General features: G+C 41.1%; 1 protein-coding gene across 1 annotated transcript in view; it reads right to left on the bottom strand.

The window, feature by feature from the left end:
* The window catches only part of LOC139128987 (rho guanine nucleotide exchange factor 11-like), a 32,308-nt gene that overhangs the window by 2,085 nt on the left and 15,326 nt on the right, over positions 1-14,897 (bottom strand). The window contains exons 4-5 of the mRNA XM_070694664.1: positions 1,267-1,350; positions 612-790 (exon numbers count right to left, since the gene is read on the bottom strand). Coding sequence (XP_070550765.1) covers positions 612-790; positions 1,267-1,350 — 263 coding nt within the window. The remainder of the gene's footprint in view (positions 1-611; positions 791-1,266; positions 1,351-14,897) is intronic.

Here is a 14,897-nt window from a genome sequence, read left to right as displayed (position 1 = left end):
GGCCTTATACATGGGAGTCTATGGAGATCTGCCTTATACATGGGAGTCTATGGACGTGTAAACTAAAAATATGCAAATTCACCACGATTTGCCCAAATTTGGGAAAGGTCACTCCCATGCACTTCCATACTAAGTTTCAAATCAATCGGACTTGTGGTTTCAGAGAAGAAGATTTTTTGACCAAGAAGAGATTTTTGACCAAAAATGGGAGAAAATTACAAAAAAATTCATGAAAAATAGCAAGTCCAAGATACTGACCCAAGATGTGCACAATCATTTCATGTCAGCCCAAAGTACTTACATGCTAATTTTTCATGTAATCTGCTCAGTGGTTGAGTTTTTTCAATTTTGACTGTTTTTACATTTTTTCACTTAATTTGCATATTTTTGGCAATGACAACTTCATTTGAACAAAATCTCATCTACAGCCCATCATCCATGTACACACCAAATATCAAGATGAAATGTACAGCGGTTTTGGAGTTTTTGATGTTGACGGACAGACATACAGACATACAGACATACAGACATTTCCCTAGCCTATAAGAATAGCTTCCATTGCCATATATACATATGGCTATGGGAGCTAAAAAAACAGCTGCTAAACTCACCATTAATAACCTCTTGCCTCTTGATTTCTTTAGGTTTTAGGGATTTTAGGATGTCTTTGTCAATAGTATTCTGCCAGTTTGGAGTATCTTGCTCTGCCTCCATGTCAGAATCATGTTCAATTACCCGTATTTGGGAGACAGTTTCCATGGAAACAGATGTAGACGGAGACTCTTGACTTCTGGAAAAATAATTTTCAGTTACTTGTGCAATAATGTACCACCTGGCTAAGAGCAGATGAAAGGAAACAGACCGCAGATCACACCACTAAAATCTAATCAAATCCATAACTTTCAATGATGGATGCTAAAAATTTGGAAGTTGCGACTCGAACAAAATCTGTCTATGGACTTGTACATTGGAATTACAGACATCGTAAAATTAACAGAGTGTCAATCAAAAGTGAAATCTTACTGTATGAATGAGTTTGAGGTGCAGTCTTTACTGTCAAGTCTCAATACAATTGAAAATTTATCCATAAAATCAACTTTATCATCTTACACCTAATGTAAGTCTTAACCATGCAGAACAAATAACATTTCAGTTGCATCATGGTTTTTATCGCCATTGCATAACACTCATTACACAACCTTACTGAAGGTATCTATCTTTGAAGTAGCAAATGTGGAGCATATATTTTGGAACTTGGGAACTTACTTTGTTGAGATGCTTGATGAAGAGCTCCCTCTAGAGTTGGCATTAGCAAACGTTGTGACTGCAGCTTGATCTACATCCACATCACTGCGAAAAAATAGACATGAAAGATTCATACAGCAAGTAAGCTCTGAGCATCATTCTAAATACTTTCTGACACTCTCTCTTTGCAATGTATGAAGAGAAAAAATGAAAAATGCAACTAAGTAAAGAAAGAAAAGCAAAATGAGAAGAAAGAAAGATTCCCAATTCAAGTGCATTGAAACCCGTAATTATATGAAGTATTTGCAGCACTATTACCACACCAATAGAAAAAAATATCTTAATGATTTGAAAATTCAAGAGACTGTATTTTTATCATTTTTATTATACATTAAGAGTTTTGTTGTGAATTGACAGATTCTTTGTCCAAATTTCAACACACAATGAAACTATAATTCTCTCACCACGTCAATGGTCAGTTAATGAATGAAGGCCCAAGTCTGTATGGCTTGCCTCTCTTTGGTGATCAAAATTATTTTTTCTTTACTTTCTTCTCCTGCTGGCTTGCCTCATAAAAACTAATATCATTACCTGGCAGACAGCATTCACTGAGTAAAAAGCTATGGATAATTTCTCTGATAACTAGATGGCTCTTTGAGGTTCAGTCTGTAGTAAAATATGCATTCTCTATCTTCATATATAGTGCCATTGACTATTTTACAAAGTAATCTTTATCCAGTGTAATCTAATCTAATACATTACAGTACACAAACTTGTTGGATTATCGATAATTCTGTTCTTTGTGTTACAACATGAATTAATTGTCTATCACTTCAAACTATTCAGATAATTATTGATTTTGCTTCCCCATCTTATCCAGAAGATCTTCAGTTTTGGTTTTTTCACAATGGGCATTTTTTGAGGTTGAGGACAACTTTCAATTGTAGCAGGCGAAATGTACACTGTTGCCTGTGTCACGAAGGTAGAATGGAGATGTGAATACTATCTAATTCTGGGAGAGGCACAGCATGCTGTTAATTTTGGAGTCAGCTGGTGATGTCATTGATTTTGGAAGTTGTTGTCATGTATCATTGACTTTGGAGGAGGCATTGAATGGATAATGGTTTAGTTTATTCTAAGACAGCTGAGCATCTGTCATAAAAATCATTGACTCTAGGAGAATTCAGAATGTCATTGACTTTAGCATGTTTTACATTGTCATTGATTTTGAAGCCGACTAAGTATATCATTGACTTGGAAGGCACCATGAGTATCACTAATTGAATAGCTTTGGACGACACCATGAGTAGAAGACACTGTATCATTGACTTGGAAGACACCATGAGTATCATTGACTTGGAAGACACCATGAGTATCATTGACTTGGAAGACACCATGAGTATCATTGATTTTGGAAGACACCATGAGTATCATTGATTTTGGAAGACACCATGAGTATTCTTGATTTTGGAAGACACCATGAGTATCATAGTTTTTAGAAGACACCATGAGTATCATTGACTTGGAAGACACCATGAGTATCATTGATTTTGGAAGACACCATGAGTATCATTGATTTTGGAAGACACCATGAGTATCATTGATTTTGGAAGACACCATGAGTATCATTGATTTGAAGACAACATGAGTATCATTAATTTGGAAGACACCATGAGTATCATCATTTTTGGAAGACACCATGAGTATCATCGTTTTTAGAAGACACCATGAGTATCATTAATTTGGAAGACACCATGAGTATCCTTGATTTTGGAAGACACCATGAGTATCATAGTTTTTAGAAGACACCATGAGTATCATTGACTTGGAAGACACCATGAGTATCATTGATTTTGGAAGACACCATGAGTATCATTGATTTGGAAGACACCATGAGTATCATTGATTTTGGAAGACACCATGAGTATCATTGATTTGGAAGACAACATGAGTATCATTAATTTGGAAGACACCATGAGTATCATCATTTTTGGAAGACACCATGAGTATCATCGTTTTTAGAAGACACCATGAGTATCATTAATTTGGAAGACACCATGAGTATCATTGATTTTAGAATGAGTATATTGAAATCATAGGATTTGTGCCGCTGAATGTTTTAAAATAGGAAAATCGAGCTCAACGCTTACTGTGGTGGCCTATGGGAAATGAATTAGTGGTCTTGTGCCTAATTGACGGCCCAAAGGAAGCCCTATAGGGGGACATATTTCAGTACGTATATGATGTCCTATGCTGAAAAATAACAACCTTTTGCACTTTCTATCACTCCAAACAATACTTGGAAATATAAAGGTATGTAGAAACCAGCTCAGACACTAATTTTGATATACTTATTGGGGGGCCAAAATCCCTGCTGGCGGCCATATTGGACTCAGTCAGGAATAGCGGTATGGCATAGCTTTTTGTCAATTTCTCTCCTAATTCAACTTAATTTGTCAAACCAGTACTTTTATTGTTTAGACATACAATTTCTTGCTTTTTTATATCAAAAATTCGTGCAAATCCATCCACAGCGGTTTTCTACAGAGAAATTTATTATTCAAAATTTCCGTAAAAAGTCGATGAAAATAGGCCTAGCCCCTGAAACCGGGGTTTAATTTCGGGGAGAGATTCTATTTGTGAAATCATTATTTCTTTGGGAAGAACACAACTAAGCAATTGTAAAAGTATTCTGATATGAGTGTTTAGGACACAAAATTTGTTTACCAGGAATGTGTTTTTATGTCATATGGTGTCATATGGTTTGGTACAGAGGTGACGCAAATTGCTGCCATAGGGCTGATGAATGTATGTCTTGAGGCAGGTGTAGCAATTGAAGTGTAGGGTTGAATTTTCTTTTATTTTAGTATTTGAGTCATATCCACCAGTACTTTGATTGGTGTTAAAATTGTGCACTTTTGTCAATTTAAGGTTCACTATATTGGCACAAGATCACTAATTCACTTCCGGGTTCGTTACCCACGAAGATAGTTCGGAAGAAAAATAGTGCAGACCTTGAAGTTTTGATATCTGCATGGATGCTTGTTTAGTTTGAAATTTAACGTGAAGAATTTTTGTAAAGATATTTTTCTGCCTGAATCAAAATGCAGACTGTTGTGAATAATGGCTGAAGCATTCAGTGGTAATATGAGGAGTTCTAGGGCTAATAGAAATCATAACAATAAGCCTGAAATTTGTCAAAAACACCACTGAGGGCGCTATTTTCATCGCTATCTCAAAATTTCCGTGGACTTGCCCACACGAAAAATTAATCAGTAGTCAAGCTGACATTGACCTAACACCTGTTAAGAGGATTTGTGCCGCTGAATGTTTTAAAATAGGAAAATCGAGCTCAACGCTACTGTGGTGGCCTATGGGAAATGAATTAGTGGTCTTGTGCCAACTGTGGAGCTACCCACTGGGGAAACGCTTATGAACATTTAAGGTAGCTTCCACATTTACCGGATATTTTATGTCGAAAACAAGGAAATTTGTTATTCCCTTAAAAGTATTCCTGTAATATTGATTTTCATGTGTGAAGAATATGGTCTTAAAGCTTCTATTTCTGGCTGAAATTTTGTGATTAAAATTTACAAGAGGAACAGATGCACGTTTTTGTGTTTTGAGATTACCGCTTGATTGGCAAGGGATTAAGCTAAGCCGCAGCTCCACATTATTGTCGCATGCACTTGGACAACATCCGCTGTGAAAATCCCATTGACACCTACTGTAACTGCGTGTGTCAAGATCATCATCACTGATCGTGTGTATGCGTAGTGATTAGGCGCAGAACGGTGGATCGTACGTTTTTCTCATAGGGGTGGCCGCTCCCGAAAGATGGCAACTTCTGAGTATTAGCAACACAACGAGGCCACGCGTGACATTTTGACGATTTTATTTCAGGTTTAGTACGGATCACAAATAGCAGCATATATCGAGTGTTACAATCTACAGCATGAGTAATGGCAGGACCTGTAGTTATTATCAAATAAAAGTGCTAAAAAGTCATGGTCAAGTTTGCTTGTCAGAGATCGCCCGCCCATTGACGCGTATGACATTTTGTGACATGGAGAGACCGTGTTTCAATGATTATCAGAGCAGACTAGTTTTGATCAGAATCCTAAGACTCTATTTGGCAGCGTAATCTGAGTCAGACGAGTCGTGTCTGCAAGCCATGTATTTGTAGTTGCTTTGCCACATACCAAATGTTTTATTTGAGACACTTTTGCGCGTTTGAAAAAGCACCCGGAGCAGCGGTTGGAGAAGCTCCGGCCGTCCCGTATACATAAATGGTACGTTCCACTTGAGGCCACATGGCGATAGCAAATACATGAATACCACGACGTACCCGTATATGTTCAGCATCGTGAAAGGAAGAAAACGAAAAAGGGGTCATCGAAAGTCCAAAACAACCACACCGATGTCCATGAGTGTAAAAGATAGCCTGAGAATGTCAGACCAAGGATTATACTACAGCCAAACTTTAACACCCATGGCTGATTACCGTTGAGAACATTTGTAACGATACCGATGACACAGTTTTGGGACAGCCCTCGATAATATGATGTTCTTGTCTTAATGTTCAAGTTTTCTCAAATTCTCTCCCTTGACTTTGTTGCCACTGACTGGCATTTGGCTATGTCAGCCAAAATGACTCGAGAAACGGTCTTTCACCTCAGAAATGTTGTAAAGAGCGAAGGCAAACTATTGTCTTAGAAAAGCTCGGAGTTGAGTAAAGGGTGTTATTAAATCTGTTTTCAAGGCGCATTAAGTTGGAAAAAAATAGCAGCTGACTGAATCACAGCATGGAGGTCTTTATTACCCTCATGATCACAGACACTGCCAATCTATACCTACATATAAATACAGGTTCTTTTAGTTGTGGTGTCAACCAATTTTCGCTTTGTCACACATTATCGGGATCGCTCAATCAGAACCTTCCGCGGCTATGAACCCTTTCCGAGATCGAATGCTGACATAAAATTATATTATATTTACGCTTGTGTAAAGATGTGTCGAGATGCCGTAGCAGTCCCGACAGGACGAACAGTTAATACTCTGTCTACATCTTACAGCTAATCCGTCATAATTATGCATAATCTCTTCCTGGGCACTCCTCAAGTTTATTCAGTCATTGACCACTGTGTACATTATGCTCTGAGAGGGTACATCGCTCCCGAAAATCGCTCTTTTTAGCCTTATTTTAACCGCTGACACTGATTTCAATGAGTGAATATACTGTTTTGGCTAAAACGTTGATAGCACTATCTTGTTAGTTCCAGAGACCAGCGCTGGAACTGTTAGTTTTGCTCACTTTCCTTCTTTCTTTCTTTCTTTCTTTCTCTCTTTCTTTCTTTCTTTCTCTATTTCCGGTTTTACAACCATCGAACATGCTATACACAAATTTTACCTTAATTACCCAGAATGCATTGCGGCACGCTTATGGCGTCATCGCTCAGCTCGGACGGGTTTACGGGCATTTCTTGTTTGTTTATTTATTTATTTTTTATTTGGCATTGCTCAACTATCATATTGCGTTCAGTTATTAATAATTCTAGCTTTCTTTCGCTTTGTTTTTTGCTGCTTTTTGATTTTATTTTTCTCTGAATACTCGCCGTACGTGGCGCTATACTGTTTCGCCCGAATGCTCATGAGACAACATGGCGGCGTATCGATCACCTCGCTCGCACAGAGAGAGAGAAAGTAGCCATTCCCTAAGTTTACAAGCGCGGCTGGGTACATCGTGTACCTAGGAGAGGTGGGTGTGCTCGAAAACGATGATCAATGCAAAATTTGGACTCAAAATCGGCTGTTTTGGCGGAGATACTGCCCACCGTATTTCTGAGGAGCCACCAGCGGTTTTTCGTATATCAGTCTGCTGGGCTGTGGTGGGAGGCCGTTTAACGCCGGTAACACACAGCCCTGCCATGCAGAGCTAGGCATTCATAGTGAACGTACTGTCTGTCATGCACCGGCATGCGTTGGCTGCACGTAAAAGCAACTCAACTTTCCAAGATCAAATCGTCAGTATCTTGTGAAAACAGCGATATAGCAATGAAAATTGTTTTAGTCTGTGCTTTTAATCAAATGAAAATGCATGTGGCTCAATTTCAACGGCCTAGGTCCGATGTTTCCTCTCGTCTGATCATCGTCGTAAATGACACGCCTCTTTACGGCAACAACTCAGCGCTACCCGTCAAGCGATTGATTTTTGCGGAGCGAAAATTATTGCTCTGGCTCGCGAGAATGTCGTCTGATAAACATTTCCGTGCGTTGTCGCCCCCGTATGTATCTGTTGCGTTTTTACCGTACATGTAGGCATTTGTAATCTGTGTACTGTAATCCCCGGACTGCCTTGCTTTTAGTTGTTATGGTGTTCACTGCTATCAGCCCTGAATATTAAAATCCAAAGCACTCTTTCATTCTGCACCTATCTTTGTCACACATTCTCTTGTTTCTTCCGCTGCTCTGGTCTCTGGAACTTAGCTTTTGCTTGCAAATGCTTTCTAGTTTTGGTGTTTTATCTGTCTAGTAAATTGTTTATTGTAGGTCTTTAGAGTCGAGTTATCGCTACTTAATTAGACGGCATTGTGAGACTAATCGGTTGATAAACTTTGATTCAGCACTGTGAAAAAACTAAGGCTTTTTTCAAAAATCTGAGACACAGTTTTGTAGCCAGTATTCTGAAGTGCAATTACTCGTTGACACCTAGACAATAGCCCCCTTCCACTCTGACTTAAACTTTTTTACGTCAGTTTACCCAATTTCTTTACACTTTCACTAAAATCTTCATGAAAATTCATCGCCCATTAATTTTCTTGATCAAACAAAAAAATTCATAGAAATAGCTTTCAGGTGATATATAATACTTGGGTAGAAATACACAACTTGATGGCAAACTTCACGTTTGAAAAGAGGTCGTCGCAAAGGCGGAAAGCTACCTTAAAATGTTGTATATCAGTTACATGAAAGCTTTATAACATGATATTCTTGCAATATTTCTTGTACTTAAGCAGCTGTGTTACCAACTCAAGTTTTGAAATCAATATTATGATGCACATATGTGCAAAATGTGTTAACTTACAAAACAAATTTAGTCTTTGCAATATATCACTAAAATATCACAGCAATCACACTAGCAATCTGATTGTGCATATTAGTAAAAGATGCAAACAGCATTGGCCAGGATACTTGCGGTAAAGATGAATTCATTGCATGGTCTTTTGAACAATTATTTTAAACTAATTATGAAAACCTTTTTGCTTAAAAAAGTAGATGACATAGACATGCTATCAATTAAAACATTTAAAGCGGAATATATTTCATTTACACTTATGATCAAGTTTTCTTTCAATTTCTGAATGTTGAAGCTAAACAAGTTAGATGATGTAAATTATTTCACACATATCATACATGATTTCCCTTAACCCTGGAAAGGATGTAAGCAAAAAGTCAGTTAAAAATTACTTTAATCCAAGTTTCACGAAGCAAGAAGAATAACTAAATAGTACAGAAGTAGCAAAGAATGTGTAGCCAGTGTAAGGGAAACAGTGTTAAAATAATTGAGAGTATACATCTGTAGTTTGCTTGACCACAATGTTCACTGCTGTCAAAAGCTTGAAAGAAATATCAATGAGGCAGACAGAAAAGCTGCAGTTGTCTGCAAGTCAAACTTTTCAATGAAGCTCTAAAAAATACAATCTCTTACATTAAAGAAAAGTAAACTATGGCGTACTGCTTCAACACATGCATGAAAATCCTGAAAAGCTGATCTGAAATGGTGCTCACCACTACACTAAACTACAAGGCCTTTTCTCATAACGAGCAGAAATGAGCTAGGATACTTTAACAACACTGGAGACGATTTGTTTACATCTATCGCCGGAGCCACTTGTCCCGTTTCAATGACTGAGAACTATATATAAGTCTTTTAGATGCATCGATCGACACATCAGAAGTTCACTTGCACAGTCGCTAAAAATAGCTCATGAAACACATGGCGCGTCTCCTCATGGGCGGCGATCTCATCCAAACTTTCAACTGAGCAAAACTCGGCAAAATCACTGAAATACTATACCAAACATACCTGTTAAAATAAAGGAGAGTATACATCTACAGTTTACTCGACCACAACGTTCACTGCATGCTGTCAAAAAGCTTGAAAAGGAATATCAATGAGGCAGACACAGAAAATGTGCAGTTGACTGCAAGTCAAACTCTTTAATGAATCTCGTCAGATATCGCGAGATTCTCAGCAGTGAAAGTCTGACACTGGTGGCGCTGTACCCACTCTCGCTAACAGGTTACTCACTCGTATTAGGTAGGTACATATAGTACCTGTATACAGTATATATATACACATCAGAAAAGAATATAATAAAAATAAAAAATTTGTCTTTGGTTGCACACTCCCTGCTTTCTGGAATATCGTCCCGATATTCACAAAGAAAATTCAGTCAGGGATTAACCGTTCTATACAATGTCAATCAACGCGGCACAAAGGCGTTCCGCAGAGTCACCTTGGGCATTAAACTTCACAGATGTGAGGTAATCTGCTTTGACCATCCACTCTGGCTTACTGCAAACCTGAGTAAGATTCAGGCAATCTGGTGGTCGTATTGTCCGCTTTGATCTCCTTAAGGGTTCCCCTTCCACTTCTTGCATGGGTTCGAAGTGTACTTCCTCCTGAATTTCAAACTCCTTGTGTGGCTCAGCATCCTCCTGTAGACTCGGGTCATTTGATGGCTCCAAACTTCTGCTCACTTCATTCTCAACAACACATTGTACTTCTGGTAGTGAGGAATTCTCAATCGGAAGTGTATCTGAAGTAGTCCCTTGTGGACTGGCGCCACTAACCACTGATGTGGGCTTTTTCGCAACCATGGCCTGTTCCTCCTCTTGGGGCACAGTATCTGGGTCTGACGCCTCTTCAGGTTTGAGTACCCTCTCCTCTGGTGCATGATAGACTGGGACGAAATGAACATCCTGATCACCATCCGAGTCTGACAAAACTGTACTACGATCCTGTGATTCTTCTGCCTTGCTTGTTGATCTTGTATAATCAACAGTCTCTTTGGGTTCTGCTCTTTGATTCCCAGATGGGCAGGGCAATGAGAAGCATGGTAACAGTAGGTTGCGATGGAGAGTTCTCTCTCTTCCAACTCCAGACTCTGGCCGGACTGTATACACAGGGAGGTCAGGATTGGTCTTGCAAACCACTACATACACATCTCTTTCCCATCGGTCAGCAATCTTGTGTTCCCTCGTATGCTAACATTCTTCACCAAAAACCCGGTGACCATGCTCTCCAACACAGCTCCCCTTGCCCTACTGTCATACCTCTTCTTGTTGTATGAGGACTTCTTGGCAGCAGCCCTTGATGCAATCGTATATGCACAATCCAGTCAGTCTCTGAGGTCCTGAGCATATTCACCATATGTATTTGGCAAATCGCCCTCAGGTTCCAATCCAAGGTACACGTCGATAGGTAATCTGGGATGGCGTCCAACATGAGATAATAGAGGGCATAACCAGTGGAATCGTTGCTAGTACAGTTGTATGCATGCACAAGTGGACTGACATATGATTTCCAGTCCTTCTTCTGGTGGTCCTCCAAGATGCCAAGCATATCAAGTAGTATACGGTTAAAACGCTCTGTCTGTCCATTGCCAATGGGTAGTATGGGGTTGTTCTTGACTTCTGGACTCCTGTTATTTGGCAAAGTTGTTGAATGACCTCAGACTCAAAGTTTCTTCCCTGGTCTGAATGTAACCGGGGCTTGAAACCCATAATGCACCATGAAGCTGTTGAAGAGATGCCTAGCTGTAGTCTGTGCGGTCTGGTTCTGGGTTGGGATTGCAACTGCATAGCGTGTGAAGTGATCGGTGATCACCAGAATGTTAGATATACCTCCCTTGGATTCTTCTAGGGTCAGATAGTCCATGCATACTAATTCCATTGGCTGACTGGTCTGTATGTTCACCATGGAGCAACTGATCTTGCACCTGGGGGCATCTTCCTTCTCACACATCTCTCACATGACTTGATCTTAGTCTCAACGTCATGTGCCATGTAAGGCCAGAAGAAGCGAGATCTCACCAAGTCTAGTGTTCTGTCCTTACCGAGATGTCCAACATCATCATGCAGATCTCTGAGGACCATGGCTCTGTAGTGTCTAGGGAGTACTAGTTGATGCACCTTGTAATATGACTCCTATACAAAACACCGCTCTTGAAACTGAGTCTCTGCCATTCATTGAGATAGCGCTGAACCTCTGAACTCTCAGCCTTCCTTTTTGTTCTGGTTGGAAGTTTCCCACTCTCCTTGAGGATGACGATGCGTTGAATGGCGGGGTCTCTTTGCTGTGCAGCCACCCACTCATCCTGGTCAGTGTGGGTAAAGATTCACTCCCTGGCAGTGTTGGGGGACAATCTATGGTCTCGGGTACTGCTGTATTTGAACAACCAACCATCTCTACCAAGGGAATCCTTGCAGTCATATAAGACTGACACACAGCCTCTACCGATTCACATGGCACTTCACTCCCTCCTGTCTCATAGCGACTGAGGGTATCCTGAAGTGAGTCAGAGTCGGCCTCTTGGTTAGGAGTGTGAGGCCGGCGAGATAGGCCATCAGCATCAGCATTTCTTGTTCCTGGTCGGTAAGCAAGACTGAAGTTATACGTTGAAAGTGCGGCAAGCCATCGATGACCAGTGGCATCTAACTTTGCACTGGTTGTTACATAGGTTAAGGGGTTGTTGTCAGTAACTACCTTGAATGAGTTCCCATACAGGTAATTGTGGAACTTGTCAGTTACTGCCAACTTTAAGGCTAGAAACTCAAGCTTATGAGCTGGGTAGTTTCTTTCACTTGGAGACAAACCCCTACTCGCATATGCAACAACTCTCTTCCTGCCATCTTGTTCTTGATATAGAGCAGCACCTAGACCATTAAGGCTCGCATCTGTGTGGAGCTCAAATGGGATGCCATAGTCAGCATAAGCAAGTACGGGTGGGTTTGATAACCTGTGAATGATGTCATTGAAAGCAGTCTGCATTGGTCTGTCCACACAAACTCAGGAAGTGATGAGTGTTTGGTTCTTCTTCGGTCCTTGCACTTGCTTGGGAGTCCAGCTGTCAAATCATTCAATGGCTTCACTATCTTTGAAAAACCTGGGACAAACGTCCAATAGTAACCGGCAAAACCTAAGGACTTGACCTCGTGGACACTCCTCGGAACAGGCCATGTTTTCAGGGCTTCAACCTTGTCCGGATCAGTCTCTACGCCATCTCCTGAAACCACGTGCCCAAGGTACTTGACTTAACTCTTGAAAAGTTGGCATTTGGATGCCTTTACCTTCAGCCCATACTCTTGGAGACGATCAAAGGCTGCCTCAAGCCGCTGAAGGTGTTCTTCAAAAGTGGATGAGAATATGATTATATCGTCCAGATACACAAGGCATATCTTTTGATTATAGTCTCCCATACACTTTTCCATGAGCCTCTGAAACGTGCTTGGAGCATTGGTCAACTCGAATGGCATACGGTTGCACTCGTAGAATCCAAAGGGTGTGGTAAAGGCCGTCTTTGGTCTATCTTTGTCCGCCATTCCAATCTGCCAATAGCCGCTCTTCAAATGAATTGTTGAAAACCACTTGGCTCCTTTCAAGGCATCCATACTCTCCTCTATTCTTTTCATGGCATACGAGTCTTTGACGGTCTTGGCGTTCAACCTTCTGTAATCAACACATAGGCGAATTGACCCATCTTCTTCTTGACAAGCACAATGGGGGCTGCCCATGGGCTACTTGACTCGCGTATGGCCCCACTTACCAACATACCCTGGAGGAGGGACCTCACTTCATCATACATGGCAGGGGATATGTGGCGATGCCTTTCACGAATAGAATGGGTATCACTGAGTGGTATCTCATGTTGTACAGCTGTACAATAATCAAGATCATTGTCATGTTTTGAGAATACATCAGACTTCCTCGCTAGTAGCTCTTGGGCCAGCTGATATTGAGTAGCACTCAAGTGGTGTAAGTCTATATTGCTGCCTGGTGATACCTTAGCACTCAGGTGATCACTACAATTACTATCCTGTTTGGCGGCCGTCATCTGTTGTTGAATCTGAAGCTGGTATTGTGAAGGTGATCCGGCCCACGTAACAGCATGAACTTCACCAATCACATCCCCTGGCCCAACAGTTACTGTCTTGTTAGAAAAGTTCTGCAATTGCATGGGTACCCTACATTTTTTTCTGGTACACTTCATAGTTAGGGCTGATGGGTTGACAACAAGACCACCTGGAAACTGTCTCGTCCCTCTGGGTTCGACAGTAACAATGTATTCATCTCCCTGAGGGCCCGATTTAGTTTTACCCATAATGTTGACAATGCTGATAGGTTCAACTCTAACTGGGCGCCGCAGCTGGGCTCTCACCACACCAAGATTACCTTCTTCACCACAGAGATTGTCCCTGGCATCACAAGGTGATTGTAAGCATCCTGGACAGCAGCTGATATCCTCAAACTTTGGACAGATGAAGCCTTTTGTTTGCACAACCTGGAACTCTTCCTGTACAAGTTAATGAGGTTGGTGCCAACACACAATGGTACTTCTTGGTTGTAAGCTGTATCCAATACAACCAGCACCAGCACACTGTAAGTCTCATCAGTACCAAAGACATCTCTTGGAAAGGAGATCTCAGCCTCTATGTATCCAGGAATTTCACCACCTGACCTTGTGCTCCAGTTATGGTTAACAGCTCTTCAATGGGATGTATCTCGCATGACGACAAATTGTTCTTGTAGAATGATTCACCGACCGTCATTACCTGAGAACCAGTGTCAATTAAACTGCGGTAGCACACCCCATTAATGAATGCATTTTCTTCATTAGGATCACCCACAATGCGGTTGAGTACTGATTGACGGTGAACGATGACGTTTGCTTGGGCTTGCTCATTGGTTCTGCCTACCACCCGCCCGCCAGTGGAGGCAGCTTGGGGTTTAACTGACCAGATTGCTCGGAACAGAAGGGGCGTTGTCCACCATCTTGGGATTTTGGAAACCTCTGTCTATGTGTCCCTCCTGACCACATCTGTAACAAATTACAGGTCCCCGGATGCGGCCAGTTCCTTCTGGACTTCTACCTCTCCTTCTTGTGCCAGCATTTTGTTCAGGCAGATTTCTTTCTCTTTGCCTACCTCTACCACGACCCTGCTGTGAGGGCATGTCTTGAGGGTTAGCGTCTGAACTCGTACCATTACCCTCCATCCTGTCAAGTCTGGCTGCCAAAGACTGCATGTGTTGCTGAATTTCCTTTACTACTGAGTCCTCCTTCACAGCATTTGCCTTTTCAGGGACAATGGTCTGATTGGAGATACCAGCACATGCAGGTTTGGCATACGCAAATGTTTCCTTCACTTCTTGTTCTGCTAGGCGGGCGATGCGGAGCAACTCATCAAACGATGTTGCCTTATCATAGCGATGTCTGGCAATATTTTTTACTCGTTCATCACGCAAACCCTTCCAAAATACAGTTCTGAGAGCTTCATCCACCGCCACTGCTGCTATACCACCTCTCTCCTTGGCCTTGTTAATTGCTAACTCAAGGCGACATCCATATCCAGCCACTGTCTCCTTCTCT

This window comes from Ptychodera flava, unplaced genomic scaffold, assembly GCF_041260155.1.
Source record: "Ptychodera flava strain L36383 unplaced genomic scaffold, AS_Pfla_20210202 Scaffold_83__1_contigs__length_492613_pilon, whole genome shotgun sequence".
NCBI lineage: Eukaryota > Metazoa > Hemichordata > Enteropneusta > Ptychoderidae > Ptychodera > Ptychodera flava.
Note: the sequence above shows the minus strand (reverse complement) of the source record. Positions and strands in the feature narration are given on the sequence as shown.